General features: G+C 47.0%; 1 protein-coding gene and 4 non-coding genes across 5 annotated transcripts in view; 3 read left to right on the top strand and 2 right to left on the bottom strand.

Moving 5' to 3' along the window:
* Vac14 (VAC14 component of PIKFYVE complex) overlaps nt 1-20,106 on the top strand; it is a 131,300-nt gene that overhangs the window by 12,076 nt on the left and 99,118 nt on the right. Inside the window, exons 2-9 of the mRNA XM_004659566.2 lie at nt 7,568-7,718; nt 8,007-8,174; nt 9,371-9,433; nt 9,819-9,926; nt 10,463-10,572; nt 10,836-10,942; nt 12,531-12,665; nt 13,071-13,223. Of these exons, the coding sequence (XP_004659623.2) occupies nt 7,568-7,718; nt 8,007-8,174; nt 9,371-9,433; nt 9,819-9,926; nt 10,463-10,572; nt 10,836-10,942; nt 12,531-12,665; nt 13,071-13,223 (995 nt within the window). The remainder of the gene's footprint in view (nt 1-7,567; nt 7,719-8,006; nt 8,175-9,370; nt 9,434-9,818; nt 9,927-10,462; nt 10,573-10,835; nt 10,943-12,530; nt 12,666-13,070; nt 13,224-20,106) is intronic.
* Nucleotides 5,385-5,455, bottom strand: Trnag-gcc. Its single transcript has one exon. It is a non-coding gene; the product is annotated as a tRNA-Gly (tRNA).
* Nucleotides 6,016-6,086, bottom strand: Trnag-gcc. Its single transcript has one exon. It is a non-coding gene; the product is annotated as a tRNA-Gly (tRNA).
* Nucleotides 14,368-14,438, top strand: Trnag-gcc. The gene has a single exon. It is a non-coding gene; the product is annotated as a tRNA-Gly (tRNA).
* Nucleotides 15,204-15,274, top strand: Trnag-gcc. The gene has a single exon. It is a non-coding gene; the product is annotated as a tRNA-Gly (tRNA).

Below are 20,106 nucleotides of genomic sequence, written 5' to 3'. Positions count from 1 at the left end.
CATAATGAAATTCAGGCTTCTGGCTTCTCTTAAGGAATTAGAAGCTGTGGCTTGTGTAAGGGAGCTCACATCCCTGTTCAGCAGATTGGCAGGACCTAGCCCTTTACCCTCTCCCTGGCAAATTCTCCTGAGTCTGTCACCTGTACCTCAATTGGCCTCATGTGATGCCTGCCCAACCCTTGCGTTTGTGATCTCTGGTTGAACCTCATTGTGCCTAAGTTTCCTCATCTTCAAAAACAAAACACACGCGTACACACACACACACACACACACACACACACACACATATACACCTTGCAAACATGCTGAGTGAAAGAAGCTATAGTCACAAAAAGCTCTGTGTGGTATGATTTCATTTATATGAAATTTCTAGAAGCAGCACACTAGAGACAGAAGAATATGGCTGCCAGGGCTTGAGAGGAAAGAGGAATGACAGCTAAAGGGGTACAGAGTTTGTTTAGCTTGGGGTGATAGAAATGTCCTTAAGTTGTTGTCATGGTTGAACAACTGTAAATTTACTAAAAAGACAAAACAAAACACTGTATTGTATACTTTTAAGGAAGTGAATTTTTGGTATGTGAATTATATCAGTTTTTCAAAGGAAGAATGTCAGTGGTATTTTGTTGTGCTGTCAGGAAAGCACTTATTAAGTGGTCACAGTTGTTGTCACCTAAAATCAAACCTTATTTCTCCTCTGGTCATATCCAGTTGATGTTCAGTATGTGTTTAGTCAGTTAAGTCTCAGGCCTTGTCGGAAGATCTTTGGTCTGTCCTTGAGGTATGTGTTCACTTCCCATTCAGTTACTTGGAAGCGTGTGAGCAAATGGAAACCAAATTACTGCGATGTTCAGTGAAGCAGATGGAGATGTTTACTCAGATCCTCTTTGGGAAATAGCAGCCTGGATGTGCTATCTGAATACATATGTCACATAAAAAGTATGTCACACAGCGAAAACAGATCACTGGACTTGCGAGGAGAGGGAAAGCCCCAAATCCACACTGAAAGTTTCACAACAAAGGTGTTACCTCTGGTTTTGTCTTTTTATCCTCCTTTGAGCCAAGAGAAGAATAGGTTCTCGGTCAACATTGAATGAGCAGTCTTGGGTGGCAGATTTAAATCATTTTTTCTCTCTGGTTCTAACTTGGCCTTGGTACTGTTGAGTTTGTGATATGCATTGTCTGATTTCACCAAAACACAATATAAAACTCTTGTTTTTACTAATCTTTCCAGGTTGTGTAGCCTTGTCTTTTCTTAACCCCAGTTAGTTACCTCAGCTGTCAACTGAGTCTTCATTAGGTACCTAGCTGGGTATCTGGTTTTTAAGCTTAAATTAGATTACACATGTTGCCTGGCATATAGTAAGTGCTCAGCCAGTAGTTACCCATTTCTTGCCTTCACCATAGAGGCCAACTGTCAGGCTCCATTTCAGCACATCTCAAGTACACACCTCATCTGCATCCCTTGTGAGTTTAGAGGAATGCTTGGGGGGTGCCTGAGCACTGAAGAGCAGGATGTGTGGAGAAAGCAACATGTCACTTGAGGGTCTCTGTCTGCATGAGGGAACTAACACTGAAATCGAGCATGTTGTTTGCAGCTACAGTGACTCCAGAAGATGGGAAGAAGAAACTGATGTGTTGAAAGGATGTAGGCTTTGTTGATGTCAAGGGTTCAGACCTGTCTGTGACCCTGAGAAAGGAACGTGATTCCTTTAGGGCTGCTCAGATCTAGAAGATGAGCACAGTTACAGCTGTAGTAAGAGGTTATCTGGAGGAATAAACTGATCTGTGAAATCCATAACAGAATGAGTCCTCCGAAAGTGGCTGACTCAATGCTCCTCACCCTTGACTAGCACTGTGTTACACAGGCCAAGGGTTCCAGTGCAGGACTGCGGCTGTGTAGCACATTGTGGCCCCTGGTTTTCTCTTGACTGAGGCAATCTTAATGCACCCTTCCTTGCCTGTGGCTCCTTCTCTCAGGGCAGGATAGCTGGTGTTGCAGTCTCTATGATATCCTGGTTGTTGTGGAGCCTGGTGCTGGCCCATCTTGAGCTTGTTTCTTTTGGGATATGGGTGCCTGCCAACTTGTGCCACCTTCAATCAATTACAAATGGAGGCTCTGAACAGCCCGTAGAGAACACTGCACCACTAGTGAACTGTCTCACCAAAAGGGTTTTCAGTGCTTTGTGGGGAAACCTGGCAGCAGCAGAGTCTCTTCTCCGATGTATATAGAAGAGTAAAGCCGGGAGGCTTTTGTGTCGCTGAAGGGCCCCACGAATTCATGATAGCAAGAGTTTCTGGGCCAGATATTAACTTCAAAATGAGTTCAACCTCAGACCTTCCACCTCTGGTTCCCACAATGTAGATGAAAGCAGAAACAATGTATAGGCTTTGAAGAGAGACTGAACCTCTATGGGGTACCTGCTGTTAAGTTTCACTTACTCTGCTTCCCTTGTAGTTGCTTTTCTTCTCTCTGCATCCCCCTGCCGAGTAGTGAGAGCAAGCTGCCGGCCAGACTGGGAGCTCCCAGTTTAGAAGCCTCCAAGAGGACTTGAAGCTCACTGCCCCTCGGCAGGAGTGCTTCAGGTCACATCCCGATGTGTGTGTCTCCTTAGCCACAGGAAAGACTCAGTACCATCAAATGCCATGTCAATTAGTCTGACAGATCAGGTCAGATTCGCATGCCATCTCATGCCACCAGTATGGCAGTATGGGGGTTTTCCCTGTGGCTCATGCCATCCATCAACTCTGCCAGCCTTCACAGTCTGAACCCACTAGCAGAAGTGTGCTGATTTTCCATCTACTGTATGCACAACACTAAACTGGGGGTAGCTGTGTAGAGCCTTGTGGCACAGTCCACAGGCCTTGATCAAGATGAGGTGGAGGCAAACGTCCATGTGCGCATTGCTGGGCGCAGAGTGAAGGGTCACTGGGTTCTTCAGCATTCAGGAATTGCTCACTTCATGGGCTAGTTGGTAATATCAGGGGGCTGTTCCTGAGCTGGATACTGCAGGCTGGATGGAGTGCAGGCAAGAGTGGAAGGTTCCCAGAGGTTTGGCACGTGACAAGTGCAGGCTGAGTATGAGGCGAGCAGGGGGATGACAGGAAGGTGGGGCCGGCTGGAGTGAAAGATGACGCTGGCGGGTGGGCAGGCTAGAGAGGCCACCTGGCCATGTTTTGACTGCTGCACATGTCAGCTAAGGGTGGGCTTGATTCATGGGACAGGTTTAGTCCCAGGACAGCCTGTTGCTCTCCAGGCTGGTGATATTGATAGGAATGTGCTTGAATAGTTTCCCCTCCAGAGGGAGCCATTGCTTGTCTACCAACGGTTTTCCTGGCGATAAGGAAAATCCTGCCCTTAAATAGTTAGAGTTCCTGTGATCATAGTATTTGAATGGGCTTTATAAGGACCTAGAGTGCCAAAATTGAGCCTTTATAGACCAGATAATGTCTAGCAAAGTATAAAGGTGCCAGTGGGTCACAAGGGTGCCAAGCACAAATATCCTACTGCTCATCTTCCTTCAGAGTGCCCTCTTGCTCTGACTCCAGGGCCACATTCCCTTCACCTTTTAGCCACTCTGAGCCTTTTCTGACTTCAGAGCATCTTTAGCACCATTCAGGTCCACCCACGGCTGTAGACTGCTCCAAAAGTTCCGAGGTGTCCATGCTCACCACCCATTGTGGCACCTCACTGCCACCAAAGTGAGACGTCAGTGCCTTTACCAAGTACATAGGGTCCTGTATTGCTGTAGCTACTTTTCCAACCCTGTCATTTCCCCTCCACTTTGGCCTTGCTTCTGCCAAAGCAAATGCCTGGCCCTCCTGCCTCCTCCAAGCACCCCCCAGAGCTTCAGAGCCCTCCCCAGGGCTGACCCACAGAAGGCCACATGGCACTTTCTCCCATTGGTAGCCATTCTCTTTCTTGCCACCTTAACTCACCTGTCACTCTTCTTACCTGGTTTGTGCCACAGTCCTGGTCTGAAGTACTCCACTTACCCCAGCAGAGGCCATCCCGTATGAGGAGGTCCTGTGTTAGAGATGCTCCCTAGCTACTTGGTGAATGTTTAGGAGTCGACAGGAGGCAGGAGAGGTGTAGTAACAGGGGTGCCTGAGATGGGAGGCTAGCTCTCCTCTTGGATCCTGGCTGAGCCTGGAGGATGCCATTGTGTCCCCCTATTCTGGGTAGTGCTGTAATCTGTGCCATGAAGAAGCAGAACCCTATTTCCCCAGGGGCTGGAGGTATGAGTGGGAGGCACACCTGCTCACCGTGGGCTGTGGTGAGTCCCTCCTCCTGGATTCTTTGAGAACAACACATGTAGATTCTGGATCTTTGTGAAATTTAGAAAAGTACTTGCCATCAAAGGCGTTTAAAACACAAGGGCTGGGGACTGGAGGTTCGGCTTAGCAGTTAAGGCGTTTGCCTGCAAAGCAAAAGGACACAGGTTCAATTCCTCAGGACCCACTTTAGCCAGACGCACAAGAGGTTGCACATGTCTGGAGTTTGTTTGAAGTGGCTAGAGGCCCTGGCGCACCCATTCATTCTTTCTCTCTCTCTCCCTGCTCTTTCTCTGTCAGATAAATAAATAAATAAACAAAATATTACAACTTAAAGGGTACGGAAATTGCTCAGCAGTAAGAATACTTCTGAGGACCTGCGACCACCTGAGTTGATTCTCTAGGCTCATGTAAACATCTGGGCATGGCTACACACATCTGTAACCCCAGTCTTGTGGGGAATGGAGACCTGAGAATCTCTAGGGCTTGCAAAAACCAACGCTCCCATTCAGAGAGACTCTGGCTCCAGGAAATACCCAGATGAGCAATAGAGAAAGAACACCCGATATTCTCTGGCCTCTGCGAGCACACACTGGCACACACATCTGTACATACACGTGCAAACTCCATAAGCATACACACACGCCACATATTACACATACAAAAAGAAAGGCATTTAAACATCAAGTCATCTGCAATTCTCTGATCTTACTTACAAATTCTGTAGGCATTCAGTGTAAATTCTTAGGATTAAAAAGTTTGCTACTGGGCTGGAGAGATGGCTTAGCAGTTAAGGTACTTGCCTGTGAAGCCCAAGACCTATGTTCGATTCTTCAGATCCCACATACGCCAGATGCACAAGGTGACACAAGCGTACAAGATCACACATGCACACAAGGTAGCACATGCATCTGGAGTTAGACTGCAGTGGGTGGAGGCCCTGACATACCAATTTTCTCTTCCTCTCTGTGTCACTCTTGCTCTCACTTTCTCACATTTGAAAAAAAAAAAAAAAGCCAGAGGATTGCCATCAGTTTGATGGCAGCCTGAGACTACATAGTGAATTCCAGGTCAGCTAGGCTAGAGTGAGACCCTACCATGAAAGTTGCTACTGCATTGGCCAGGAATTGAACCCGGGCCTCCTGCATGGCAGGCAAGAATTCTACCACTGAACCACCAGTGCTCCAGCTGTCAGCAGCTGTGTGGTACTTCCCTATAACTCTATCCCAGATCTTCTTTGTGTACATGCTGAGTCAGAGTTTGAGCCCAGCAGCCTCTGGCACTGCCACATCAGTTCCAGAGCAGGAGGAAGCAGAAAAGCAGAAAGGTGGGGGTGGGTGTGTATGTGTGTGTGTTTGATTTGCCTTCAGGCCATGAGACAGAAATGAGAGCTCAAGTTCCTCCTCCTCAGTAAGTAGCAAAAGCACACAGAAACGGGCAAGTCTCGCCTCTGCTGTGTGTGTCCTCCCCAATATCCCGCTCGTACTAAGCTGTTTCACTGCTCTCAGCTTTCACAGCAGCTGCCTGCTGGCGGCTGGCCCAGGCTGAGGGCAGCACAGTGGATTCCTCTTTCAGGTGGAGGCATATAGGCCAGTCCACAAACAGTCCCACTTTTCTGGAGAGCCCAGCCACCCTCCATGAGTTCTCTGGGCTGCCACATGCCCTCTGTGGTTTAGGAATCTGGGTCACCTGCCAGGATCTCTGTGTAAGGAAACTGGCCAGGAAAAGGCAAAAAGAGAATGCTGCATTGGCCGGGAATCGAACCCGGGCCTCCCGCGTGGCAGGCGAGAATTCTACCACTGAACCACCAATGCTTCAGCTGTCATCTGGGGCATGTGTAGGGCTCTTCTCACAGGGCTGTCTCTAGAACTACTCAGACAAGCCCTAGGGAAATACTGTGCTTCGCCTGGCTGGTTTGTCCAGTTTGGGAGAGCAGATGGGTCTGTGTACACCCATCCTTGCAAGGCCTCTTACAAGCTGCTGCTTCTGGACTTGGGGCCTGTGAACTAGCAACAGCTTCCAAAAGGTCTTTGGCTTATCCATCACCTTCATCTCCATAAAGCTGTCCTTCCTTCCTGTACATGCTTCAGCCATTACCATAAGGCAGTAGAGACCAAAAGAACCCTCAACAGAACTGAACTGATGTGCCATGTCCTTCTCCTAATCTGTGATCCAACTAAACCTCTTTTCTTGATTAGTACCCTGCCTTTGGAATTTCATTATAGTAACCAAAACTGATTGCTGGGGACTGGAGGGATGCCTTACCAGTTAAGGCACTTGCCTGCAAAGCCAGAGGACCCAGGTTCAATTCCCCAGGACCACATTAGCCAGATGCACAAGGGGTCGCACATATCTGGAGTGGCTGGAGGCCCTGGCGCACCCATTCTCCCTCTCTCCCTCTTTCTCTGTCAAATAAATAAATAAATATTTTCAAAACAACTGATTGCTCGGCTAGAGAAATGGCTTAATGGTAAGGCACTTAACTGCAAAGCCAAAGGACCCAGGTTCAATTCCCCAGGACCCACGTAAGCCAGATGAACAAGGGAACATAGGCATCTGGGTTCCATTTACAGTGGCTGGAGGCCCTGGTGCACCCATTCTCTTTCTTTCCCCCTGCCTATTTCTCTCTCTCTCTCTCTCTCTCTCTCTCAAATAAATAATAAAATTATTTTTTAAAAACTTGCTATGCCTGCCTATTAATGTTATTAAGATACAACTCAAATGGGAACACTCTGTCAGCCTACCTGGATGTGCACAGACAGTCTGTGACATCCTTGCTTCTATGGTAGCACATACTCAACTTTGCTACAGTTTTTTGCTTGTATTTGGATTTTGCCAATAGGTCAGAGCTGGAGTGTGCTGTGTTCCTTCTACTCCCAACATGCATGCATGTGCACACATACACACCACCCCTGAAATAATGGCTTATCTACAGCTTTCTCCATAATAGAGGCCACTGCTCACTGAAAAAAACATTGGTGTTTTTTTGTTTTTTTTTGTTTGTTTTTTTTTTTGCTCCCCAGTGAGATATTGTTTTGCATTTTCTCAGATTCCCAGAAGTGAGATGGCTCCACTGTTCCTCTTTCCATTGTACAAAAAGGGAAACTGAGACCCCCAGTAAGGGAACAGCCAGCCAGCAGCAGAACTGAGGGGACCTGTCCGTAGAGGCTGACTCATAATTCCACTGTCTAAACAGGTCACCTCCCCTCACCCCAGCTCCTAACCCGGAGCCAGCCACAGCAGGGGTAGTCAGGTCCACCTCTCCCTTCCCCAACCCCCTTTGCTCTCTCTTCAGGCTGGTACGGGACTTCGTGGCCCAGAACAACACTGTTCAAATCAAGCATGTGATCCAGACCCTGTCTCAGGAATTTGCCCTGTCTCAGCACCCCCACAGCCGGAAAGGGGGCCTCATCGGCCTCGCTGCCTGCTCCATTGCCCTGGGCAAGGTAGGCCTTCTCCTGAGAGAGAGACACCAGGGATATTCTGCATTCTGACTGAAGTGTCTACATACCTTCCCACTGGAGACCCAGCAGTGCCTTACAGACTTGTATTTTGTCACCATTCTTTCCACACTTAACCCTAACAAGGCCGGCTTTGTGGCCTTGGGGCATGGCCCCTTTTCAGGGAGGCTGGCTTGGGAAGGGTCTTTAAGCTCCACCCTCACACAGAGGTCTGAGCATCTCTGAGGCACCCAGCCCTTCTGAGCTGTCTCCTCCTGTCCTGTCCTGTTGCAGGACTCAGGGCTCTACCTGAAGGAACTGATTGAGCCCGTGCTGACCTGCTTCAATGACGCAGACAGCAGGCTGCGCTACTATGCTTGCGAGGCTCTCTACAACATCGTCAAGGTGGCCCGAGGTGCTGTGCTGCCCCACTTCAATGTCCTCTTTGATGGGCTGAGTAAGGTAACTTCTAACTGCTGAGTATGGCCCATCCACCTAACTTGAACACTCTTACCAGATGTGAGCAAAGCCCATAAGCATATGGCTGCAATAGATACATACTGTTAAAATCTCTCTCTTTTTAATATTTTATTTATTTATTATTTATTTATGTATATGGGGGGATGGACACATCAGGGCCTCTAGCCACTGCAAACCAGCTCCAAACACATGCGCCACCTTGTGCATCCAGCTTTACATAGATACTGAGGAATGAAACCTGCGTCCTTTGACTTTGCAGGCAAGCACCTTAACCACTGAGCTAATTTTTAAGTCTTGTGCCATCTATTTTTCTCTATTCATTTTTTAAAAATATATCTTATTGATTTATTTAATAGAAAAAGGCAGAGAGATAAAAAGAGAGAGGGAGAGAATGGGCATGCCCGGGCTTCCAGCCACTGCAAACGAACTCCAGGTGCATGCACCCCCTTGTTCATCTGGCTTACATGGGTCCTGGGGAATCAAACCAGGGTCCTTTGGCTTTACAGGCAAAGGCTTTAACCACTAAGCCATCTCTTCAGCCCCTCTCTTCATTTTTATTTTACTTTACAAAAGCATCAGTCTGCTACACATATTGGAGTGAAAAGGTTGAGAGATTGAGAAGCACTAACTTTCCAGGCAGAAGGTGATACTGGTGACTGCACAGTACAAGGTGTCATTCCCCTGTGAGGGGCGATGACTGCTTCACAAGTGCTGTAAAGAAAGCTGCGTTGCAGGGGTTGAGAGTCCCGATGCTCTGCTACGCTCCTCTCACCTTCGTGGAGTTACTCTCCCCAGTTGTGTAGGTAGCTTTAGAACTCTGCAGCCCCTAAAACATGAGTATGAATACGTGGGTGTTTCTAATACCAGCCTCACAGCTGCCCCGCCCCCACCTTCTCCCTCATTTTAAGATGAGAAAGGCCGTGACTGGCCAATGCAAGCAGCTGCCTGATCCACTTACAGCAGGGCACAGAAGCACCCTGAACAGAATGGGAGTTCCACTGCATCCAGTTCTGAGTTACCTACTCTTTCCCTCTACCACTCTCACATACAGGGAAAGGCACCCTTGACATTGCAGACTATGTCATGGTCGTGGTGTGGATTTGCAGTAAGTTTCTCAGCTTACATTTGACTGTGACTGACCATCACCTCTGTTTCTCTCCCATTTCTTTGTGTCATAGTTGGCTGCTGACCCAGACCCCAATGTGAAAAGTGGATCTGAGCTCCTAGACCGTCTTTTAAAGGTATTTGTACTTTGTGCCCACTTTCATTTGTTTGTGTAGAGTAGAAATTCTGTCATTAAAGGTGCTCTTCCTGATTTTAAGTGTGTGTACAGTGAAGTTTAACTGCTCCTTGTGACAAGTGGACAGAGCAGAGTCACCTTCCCCCCACCCTTCCCCATGACAGGGCACAGGGCTTTCCATCTGAACTTCAGAGAGAAAAGTCTTACCATTTGGTTGCTTCTCTTTCTTCCCTGCTTTCAGTTCACCTGACTTCTGCCTGGCTCTGGCTCTGCCATTTTCCTCTTCAGGGTTACCTGGCCCAGGAGCCAGCCCAGGGCCAGCATTGCAGCGGGTTGGGCAGACCTGCCCTCTGGCTCTCCACAGCTCCTGTTCCTTTGATTCACAGGACATTGTGACTGAGAGCAACAAGTTTGATCTGGTGGGCTTTATCCCCTTGTTGCGGGAGAGGATTTACTCCAATAACCAATATGCCCGGCAGTTCATCATCTCCTGGGTAAGATTTAACCCCTAGTACAAGAGCTTTCTGGGGTGGAGTTGCATGAGCTCTGTAGCGCACCTTTGGCAGTTGCTTTGGTTATGAGAAGTCTCTTTGTCATCCCCCTCATAGATGTTGAAACCTGATAATCAAAAACACTACCCAGCTTTGCCTCCACAGCCCATCTCAGTTGCCCCAGGGATGTGATTCTTTCCTTGTCTCAAAAAATGCCCATGTTTTTCTGAAGCTCATACTACTGCCTCAAGCAGTCCCACCTCTGCTAGCCTCTTCTGACCTTACCCTTCTGTCCCATTCTCCCTGGGCATCTGAATTGCCTTAGAGTCAGATTCCCATTTCCCTGTACCTCGTGCAGAGAAATGAGATGATTGTTGTCAGTGTCATCCTCATGGACACCTGCAGTGCTGTGACACCATAGCATGTGTCCACACGGGGTCCTCCCTTCACTTCTGGGTCCAGCCAAGTGGAGAGTAGGAGATGAGCTTCTCCGCCTGGGCCAACTCTCCCTGCTGATGTTTCCTTTCCCTCCCTGTCAGATCCTGGTTCTGGTATCTGTGCCAGATATTAACCTGCTAGATTACCTGCCGGAGATCTTGGATGGACTCTTCCAGATCCTCGGCGACAATGGCAAAGAGATTCGGAAAATGTGAGTTGGGGAGACAGGCAGGTGCTGCTTGCTGGGATCCCTGAGGGTGCCCATGGATCCCATGCTCCACTCCAGGCCCCTGAGATTGCACCTAGACTCCATGCCCTGGAGGTCAGGGCACACTGTGCCTGTGTCCTTCCCGCTGCAGCAGTGGAGTGCTCATCCTCCCTGCCCTCTGCATAGCATTCACCTACAAGTGTGGAGATGCAAGCCAGAGCAGAGCTGGCAGTGTGCTGATGCTCCCCTCCTCTTCTCATGGGTAGGTGTGAGGTGGTTCTTGGAGAATTCTTGAAAGAAATTAAGAAGAACCCCTCTAGTGTGAAATTTGCTGAGATGGCCAACATCCTGGTGATCCACTGCCAGGCCACAGGTGAGTGTCTGAAGCAAGCCAGCTGCTTCCACCTCTTCAGAGCCCCTGTCTCTCACACTCAAGCTTCAGTGAGGGGCAGAAGGGATCCCTGGTAGGAGAGACAGTGGTTGTTACACTGGACCCAGGAACAGTGCAGTGGTAGGACTTGTTGAGGGAGAGGTCAAGGTTCTGTGTTGACATAGAGACCCTTTAATCCTATCTGATCTGGAGTGATGAACTGGAAATCATCTTGTTGCCAAGCTTGACCTTAGCATTGAGCATTTAAATGCATAGAGGTCAGAACTCTGGGTCCCTTAGCTTCTGTTGAGTATTAAACCACAGTGAGATATAATTACTTAAAACACCAGCTGCTTAATTGATTTTTACTGGTCATGAGTTTTTTATTGTTATTTTTTGTGTTGGGTGTGTATGTATTAAGTATGATATGGGGCAGGTGTGTATGGCACATGTGTGTGATGTATGCACATGGGTGTACAGAGTCAGTGTCCCATGCATGCACAGAGGCCAGAGGAGAACACTGGGTGTTACCTTCCATTGCTCATCTGTTCGTTTTCCTTGAGATGGGGTCTCTTCACTGCTTCAGAGCTTGCCATTTTTGCAAACCCCAGAGATTCACTAGTCTGTGCTTCCCACAGGACTGGAATTACAGACATGCATGGCCATACCCAGCTACTTATGTGGGTTCTGGGGATTCAAACTCAGTTGTCTCATGCCCCCTCAGACCATCCTGCTTGTGCAAGAAGCACTTCTAACCACGGAGCCATCTGTCCAGCCTGGTCATGAGGGAGGGGGGAGGATAGAGGGTATGTGTGTGTGCATATTCATATTTGTATGGCTAGATGTCTTCCTCTCCATCTACTTTTTGACAGAGAGTCTCTCACTGAACCTGGACCTCACAGGTTCAGCTACACTAACTAGCCAGCAAGCCCCAGAGAGTCCCCTATCTGTACCTCCACAGCGCTAGAATTATGAGCACCTACCCAGCTTTTACGGTTGCTGGGGATCCAAATTCAGGTCCTCATGCTTGCATGATGAGTAGTTTACCAACTAAGTCGCCTGCCCAACTCCGGTCATAAGTCCATAGGTCAGCTGGGTGGTTTTATTCCCCTCGCTGGGCAGTCTGGGATGGCCTCACTCACATCTGGCCCTTGGCTGGCTGTCAGCTGTGTCAGTGGGTCTAGGCTTAAACCGGGCACACTGTCACTGCCACCACTTACTATTGACCAGAGAAGCAAGGCCATTCCAGATCCAAAGAGAAGTAGATAAAGTCCACTTATAAATGAGAGGAGATGCCAGTCACATTACAAATGGACATGGATCCAGGAGAGGTAGAACATCATGCCCCTTTCACAGTCTAGCACAGAATCGTCATTCTTTCACTGTCCTGCTATCTAGACAGACCTTTAGAAGGCAGAGTACACGGGGAAGTTGTATTGGCACAGTCAGAAGCAGCCAAGACCCAGTTCCCTAGGCCCCTGTCCTAACCTACATGTGCAGTAGATGGGAGGCCTTCTACCTGGCACTGAGTAAAAGAGAGCTGTCCAGTGTTTGTGCTGACCTCTCTAGAACCCACTAATTCACCTTTTAGATGACCTGATCCAGCTGACAGCCATGTGTTGGATGCGTGAGTTCATCCAGCTGGCTGGCCGGGTGATGCTACCCTATTCTTCTGGGATCCTGACTGCTGTTCTGCCCTGTCTGGCCTATGATGACCGCAAAAAAAGTATCCTTCGCTCAGGAGAAAAGAAACAAGAGCTGCTCCAAGAGAGGCTGTGAGGTACAGGGACCCTGAGTGAGTAGGGGCCTACTCTCTTAGGATTCTTCGCACTTCCAAATAGACCCTAGCATCTAGGGAGCAGGAATGGAGCTGCACATGAACTAGGAAAGCCAGGGATGCAGAAGTAATGCCGGCTGTCCCTCATCCTCCAGAGCAGCTCTCCCAGGTACCAAGGTTCCGCCCCTCTGAGCTCACACCACTTTACCTTGGGTTAGATCCCACTGAGAAGACCACCAGGAAGAGGGCTTGTGAGAAGAAAAGAATACCTCACAACAGTATCAGTGTCATGGGTGGTGTTGGGTTTTAGGAGAACTCCTGTGTGGGGCTGCTCCTTACATCAGTGGACAACAGGCATCAAGGAAGTAGCCAATGTGTGCAACCAAAGCCTGATGAAGCTGGTCACCCCTGAGGATGATGAGTCAGACGAGCCAAAGCCAGTAGCTCAGAGACAGACAGAACCCATCCCTGAGGACTCCTTGCCAAAGCAGGAGGAGACAGCCATGGGTGAGTAAGCTGTTCTCCCTCCCTCCCTCCCCCCCCCCCACACACACACTCTCTATGAAGGGCCCTAGAGAACTAAAAGTCGTAGGATTTTACTTACAGCCTTACTTGCATATGTTAACTCATGTGGTACCAGCATGGTGATGCAGGAACTGGTACTGTCTCTCTATTCTACAGGCTCTGGCAGCTGGTAAATGATGAGGTTGGGATTAGAACCTCGATAGCCTGGGGTGGCCTTACTCGTCACCTTGCTGCCTCAGTCAGAGACCTTATAGGTTGCCCTTGATCTTTTCATTGGTTCAGCCATAGTAAATCATTGCTTGGAGTGTGGCAGGAGCACTGAGCTACACAGTTCCCTTGAGTCTCAGCCATTTGGAGTGTCTACTCAAGGATTTTTTTTTTTTTTTTTTTTTTGGTTTTTCAAGGTAGGATCTCACTCTGGTCCAGGCTGACCTGGAATTCACTATGTAGTCTCAGGGTGGCCTCGAACTCACGGTGATCCTCCTACCTCTGCCTCCCAAGTGTTGAGATTAAAGACATGCACCACCACGCCCAGCAATACTGAAGGATTTTAAGGAAATGCTAGTTCATTCAGTACTTGGGAATTCTGCCCAAGTCAGTGCTTTTAACAAATAAGTTGATCTGCTCTCTTTTCAGACTTTTCTTAACATTGCTTTCTTGTTCATAACATAAAGAGAACCCAATTTTATACTGATTGGGGTGGAGTTTTACTAAGTGTTATCTGGAGCCCCTCTGGTTTCATCTGTCAGACTTGTGTCCTGAGTTAGTAGTCACTGGTTTGTTTTGGGTGATGTCCTCCATTGCAGTCAATGAGAGAATGAATTGGTGCCTACCCTGCATAAGTCTTTAAAGTTAAGAAAGTGAAGTTTGGAACCTGTCTCCGGAACCAGAAGGATTACTTCAGCATTTTTTCCCATTGTCATTAATGGCCTTCTCTTTGGAACATCTGAGACAGTGTCAGACAGGCAGGCCCCATGGGTCTCTTTCTGTGGGTTTGGCTAGTAGACTTAAGCAACTTTCCTTGCTGGGCCTGTCTAGTATGTGTGTGTGTCAAATTACAGCTGTGTCATCACCACTGTGAACCAGAGCCATAAAACAGCTGGAGGCAAAGCACTGCACAGCTGAAGCATTGGTGGTTCAGTGGTAGAATTCTCGCCTGCCACGCGGGAGGCCCGGGTTCGATTCCCGGCCAATGCAGGAGCTGAAAGTTTTGTTTTTTTTTTTTTTGGCAGGTCCTGAAAAAAAGAAAGGTAAGTTAGCACAGGCCTTATATAGGAGAAACCAGGAGAGTCTAAGGAATGAATAAACTGTTTGAATTTTCACCAATGTGTACTTTTTGGTTTATGTTTGTTTTATGATTCTCATTTTAGAAACTTTACAAAGTAGAAAAAGTTCCAAAGCAGCAAGACTGTGTGCATTAAAAAAAAATAGCATCAAATTTAAGATTTTAACATACACATAATTAAAATTTGTCTTAAGCAATTAAATATCTTGCTTTTTTGTTTGATAATTTTATTTTCCATATTTTCGCTTTATTTGTTTTCTTGTGTTTTGTTTTTGGGCTTGACATAAAAGTTATAGTGCCTCTTAATGAGAAGGTAGACTTAGGGCTCCCTGGCCTGAGGGGGAGAGGGGCTCTGGGAACGACTGGTAACAGAGCCTGGTTTCTTTTGAGGGGAATGTAAATGTTCTGAAACTAAATAGTGATGATGGTTACATGCCCTTGTGATTATACTAAGAACCACTCAGTTGTAGACTTTAAAATGGCAAAATTGTGGTAAGCAAAATTTTTCTTACGTTTATTTTATCTCAATTTAAAAAGAATAAAATGAAACCTCTTACCCCAAAGTGGAGTTGCCTGCCCTGCCCTTTCTGCTTATGTGGCAGCAGTGTGTTCTTCGGAGAGGTGCTGCTGCAGTCTGTAGGTCATAGCAGCAGCTGAAACCTTCTCTCTGAGCTGGAGCATTGGTGGTTCAGTGGTAGAATTCTCGCCTGCCACGCGGGAGGCCCGGGTTCGATTCCCGGCCAATGCAGCTTCCTACCTTTTTATATAGTTTTTCTAAACATTCTTTCAAGCAGCTGCCTGCTCAGGAAAGTATTACCCTAAGCCAGGATACGTTCAAGCAACTTGTCTGGGCTTTACTGCCTCATAAAACAGCATTTCAAGAGATGAAAAACACACTTTATAGTGGTTCCCAGAAATGGGAACAACTAATTGAATAGCTTTATGTCCACTCTAGCCCTGCTCAGCTCATCACTAATCAACCTTTTACTGTGATGTCTAGGAGGGAGTCCCACAAGACATGATCCAGCCAGTCAGTGGACAAGTTTGTCCTCATTTCTTTCTCATTTATTGTTTCTTGTGGGCTCAGCCTGTGATGATGGAGCCACAGTAACAGGCTCCTCGTGGCACAGCTCCAGGCAGGTGTACTCGACTATGTACGTGTACACACCCCAACCTCTAGATCTGCTCCTCTCCCCCTAGCCACAGGGCCTCCAGTCAGGGCCACCTCTCCTTCTGAACCCTCTGCTCCCAGCCCCTGGGCCCCTGCCGCAGCTCCTCATTGGCCCTACCATGCAGGGGATGCACAGCACAGAATCCTTTCCCTGATTCTGGGTCCTTGCCCCTCTTACATGTCCAGCCGGCACCACTCCCCACCACCTCCACCTTCATGACGTTCCCTGTGGTAAGGACCCTGGGATATGCACATCCTTCCTGGACAGCCCGGCTCTGCTCACTTCACATGTGTTGCCCTCAGCCTTTCTTTAGTCTCCATGTGTAGCCTAGACTGACCTTGAATTCGCAATCCTCTTGCCTTCGCCTCTCAGCCTCCCTAACCACCACCTCTGGCGCTGCTGCTTATTTGTTAAGACAGTAAAAACTCAATGCCTAGCCTGTAGAGGTGGGCTCTGAATTTCAAATGAATTTTTTAAACTTAATTTAATTTAATGTATAACAGGTTATACTCTTTTATCCCTCACCCTTACTCCCATTACCCTGGGGCCCTCCTTAGTGGGGTTATAAAGGCCTCAGGTGAGATTTTTGTTTGTATGCATGTGGCAAGCACTCCCCTTAACAGGTGCTATAGACTAAGCTGTTCAGATATGGGTGCTCTTCAGTTTACAATGGGCTTATGACCAACTAAATGCATTGGTTAAAATGTAAGTGGTGGGCTGGAGAGATGGCTTAGTGGTTAAGGCGCTTGCCTGTGAAGCCTAAAGGCCTATGTTCGATCTTTCTCCAGATCCCACGTAAGCCAGAGGCACAAAGGTAACACAAAGTACAAGGTTATGGGTGCACAGTAGGTGGCACAAGTGTCAGGAGTTTGATTGAAGTGGCTGAGACCCTGGCATGCCCATTCTTTCTCTCTTTCTCTCTCTCTCTCACTCACTGTCTCTACAAAATAAAAATAGATTTAAAATGTAAGTTGGGGGCTGGAGAGATGGCTTAGTGGTTAAATGCTTGCCTATGAAGCCTAAGGACCCTGGTTCACGGCTCGATTCCCCAGAACCCATTAGACAGATGCACAAGTAGTTTGTTTGTAGTGGCTCGAAGCCCTGGCACGCCCATTCTCTCCCTCCCTCCCTCCCTCCCTCTCTCTCTCTCTCTCTCTCTCTCTCTCTCTCTCTCTCTCCTCTTTCTTTGTCTGTTGCCCTCAAATAAATAAATAAAAATACACAAAAAATTTTTTTTTAATTTTAAAAATATGTTGGGGCTGGAGATATGGCTGAGTGGTTAATACCACCTCTGTGCAAGTATGAAAGCCTGAGAGGTACCTGAAACCTCTCAAGTTAGAGTCTCCAGCACCCACATAAACAGCTGGGCATAGTCACACACATCTGTAACCCCTGTCCTGTGGGAAGCACTACTGAGGCTTGCAAAAATTAGTAAGCCCAGGAATCAGCAAGAGAGTCTGTCCATGTCAAGGAGAAACAGACGAGTGATGGAGGGGTACACCCACTATTCTCCTGGTGTCCTGCAGGCCTGTGCACATGATACCACATCAGCACATATATGTGCATTCAGTGCACATGCACCACACATAGTTCACATATAAATTTTGTAAGTCAAAAATCCACTTAATACACTTAGCCTACTTTACTCATACTTAGAACACTTACAGTAGACTGTAATTGACCAGTCACTTTTCACAAAGCCCATTTCATGGATGAAGTGTTCAGCATCTCATGTCATTATTGAGCTCTGTACTGAAAGTGAAAAAAATGGAATGGTGGTGTGGGTACACCTTCGCATCATCAGAAAATCCAAAAAATGCTAAATCAAACCATCACAAGCCAGGGCTATCTATAGTTACTCCTGTAGTAAGGCCTCAGCCAGGGTCTTATCATTGGTGTCACTCTGGTGGTAATGAGCCCTAAATGAGGGAAGGTCAGGATGGAAGTTCATTTGGTGAGCACAGAACAAGGCTGTGAGCTGGATTTCCATGAGAGCTTATGACCCCTATGGTGTACTTGTAACACAGTTGTGTGATTGTACAGCTGACTAGCCCAGTTTGTCAGCACTGCCTATGGGCTCTGTGAGTGCAGGTAAGTCAGAACCATGCCTGCCTGAAGTGAGCTCAGCAACAGCCACAGAGGAGGGTACTGACCCTGGGCACAGGTGCAAAGTCTGCACAAGGCCAAATGAGTAAGCGTCAGGCCTCTGAGGAGGACCAGGTCCAGCTTCCTAGAGGTTATTGGAACCAGATTTCTTTCTACTGCTTAGCTTCTGCCCACTCCCACCCAAATTTTAATATTGTGATTATAAAAGAAAGACAAATTCTCTGTAGAGACGTTTAAAACAACACTAAAGAAAGAGCCCACTGTAATACCACCCAGGAGTCACCACTGCCAACTTGAGGTGACTTATTTTCAGGTTTTACATGGTTTAGTGATTGTGGGTTTTTTTTTTTTTTTTTAGTTTTTGTTCATTTTTATTTATTTATTTGAGAACGACAGAGAGAGACAGAGAATGGGAGCGCCAGGGTCTCCAGCCACTGCAAACGAACTCCAGATGTGTGCGCCCCTTCTGCATCTGGCTAATGTGAGTCCTGGGGAATCGAGCCTCAAACTGGGGTCCTTAGGCTTCAGAAGCAAGCGCTTAACCACTAAGCCATCTCTCTAGCCCCTTGGTGTTTGTTTTTTAAATACATGTACATACTACTGTGGTCCCTTTCTACAATAAATGGGATTGTAGGAATAGAATGATTTATAGCATAATTTTTTTCACTGGGAATAAACATATTTCCAGGTTAGTCAGCATTAGTCTGCATTAGTTTATTTTGCATTTGACCTTACTTTAAAGTGTGCAACTTGGTAGTTTTAGTCTCTTCACAAGGTAGCACAACCATCAGCACTACCAAGTGTCAAACATTTCCATCACCCTAAAGAAGAAACGTCATACCCGTGAGCACTCCTAAGTCCCCTCCTCCAGCTCTGGCAGCCCCCAAGCTGCTTTCTAGCCCTGTGCATCTTCCTGTTCTTGACATTGCGATGTGTATCTTTTTGTACTTGGCTCCCCTCACTTAATATACTGTTTTTAAGGTTCACTCCTTTCATGAATGAGTAATATTCCATTGTATGGGTAGCCATTTCTACTACATTTTTTAAAAAATCAATATATATTGACTATTTCCCTTTTAGCCAACATTGTATAATTGGGCATAATAAAAATTATTTTCTGGAGGGCTGGGCATGGTACTACACGCCTTTAATCCCAGAACTCAGGAGGCAGAGGTAAGAGGATCCCCATGAGTTCAAAGCTACCCTGAGACTACATAGTGAATTCCAGGTCAGCCTGACCTAGAGTGAGACCTTACCTCAAAAAAACATAGATAGATAGATAGATTAATTTCTTTTCTGGGACAAAAAATTTAGATACCATATTTTTCTTTGGAAATGCAATTATAATTTGTCTGTTAAGGTTTGCTTCCCTATTAGAGTACCTACCTTGTATCATTCTATCAGACAGATAATTCTATAATCCACTTAATCAAACTCCTATTATACATCATTTAATTGTGTTTAATTTTAATCTTATAATGCCTGCTAAAAAGAACTTGAACATGGAAAAGTTCTTATAAACACCTGTAATTATTTTCTAAGGATAAATCCTTAAACTTTTAAAGCTTTGGATACATTCTGAGAAATGCCTTCCAGCATGCTTGTTGGCAGTTTCAAATCCCACCAGCCTGAAGTAGGCCTCCAAGGATAATAGGAGCTTCCTCGTAAGAGAAACCAGGTAGAGGAGACCTGAGTCCTGGGACATGGAACCACATGGAGTTTTATGGGGCAGAGAGTGAAAATGGGTCTGGAAAGGTAGGTGGAGGCACACCAGACAGGCATCCCTGCCCTCTCAGAGTTGATGTTTCTCCTGGCAGAAGCAGGCAGTGAACAAGTTAAGTAGCCTAGCAAATATATTTGACAGCATATGTCAAGAGCCCTTGATGTTTAAGACTTTACTCTTCCTAACTTTCTACTAGCCGAGGGGAGTGACCAGCTCTCATGGATGAGAAAGACTAAGGATGTAGGACACACCGCAAACCAGAGGCATCGGCTTCAGTAGCACAATGGGATAAGACTGTGGTGAGAGGAGAGAAAGTGGGCACAATAAGATCCTTTTGAGGAGTTACCTGTAAAAAGCGGGGCCAGAGAACTGGGTGGGGAAGGGGGCAGAAGAAAGGAGTGAGAGTTGACAAAGGTGAAAGGAAGAGAGATTTTCCTTTCTTTGTTTCCTTTGTTTTGTTGTTTGTTTTTTGGGTTGTGGTATGGCAGTGGTGTTTGTTGTGGTTTGGTTTGGGACAGGTTCTGGGTATGTCACTCAAGATCCGCCTGTCTCCGTCACCTGCTTAGCTGAACCACAGGC

The sequence above is a fragment of the Jaculus jaculus genome, chromosome 1, assembly GCF_020740685.1.
Source record: "Jaculus jaculus isolate mJacJac1 chromosome 1, mJacJac1.mat.Y.cur, whole genome shotgun sequence".
Taxonomy (NCBI): Eukaryota; Metazoa; Chordata; class Mammalia; order Rodentia; family Dipodidae; genus Jaculus; species Jaculus jaculus.
Note: the sequence above shows the minus strand (reverse complement) of the source record. Positions and strands in the feature narration are given on the sequence as shown.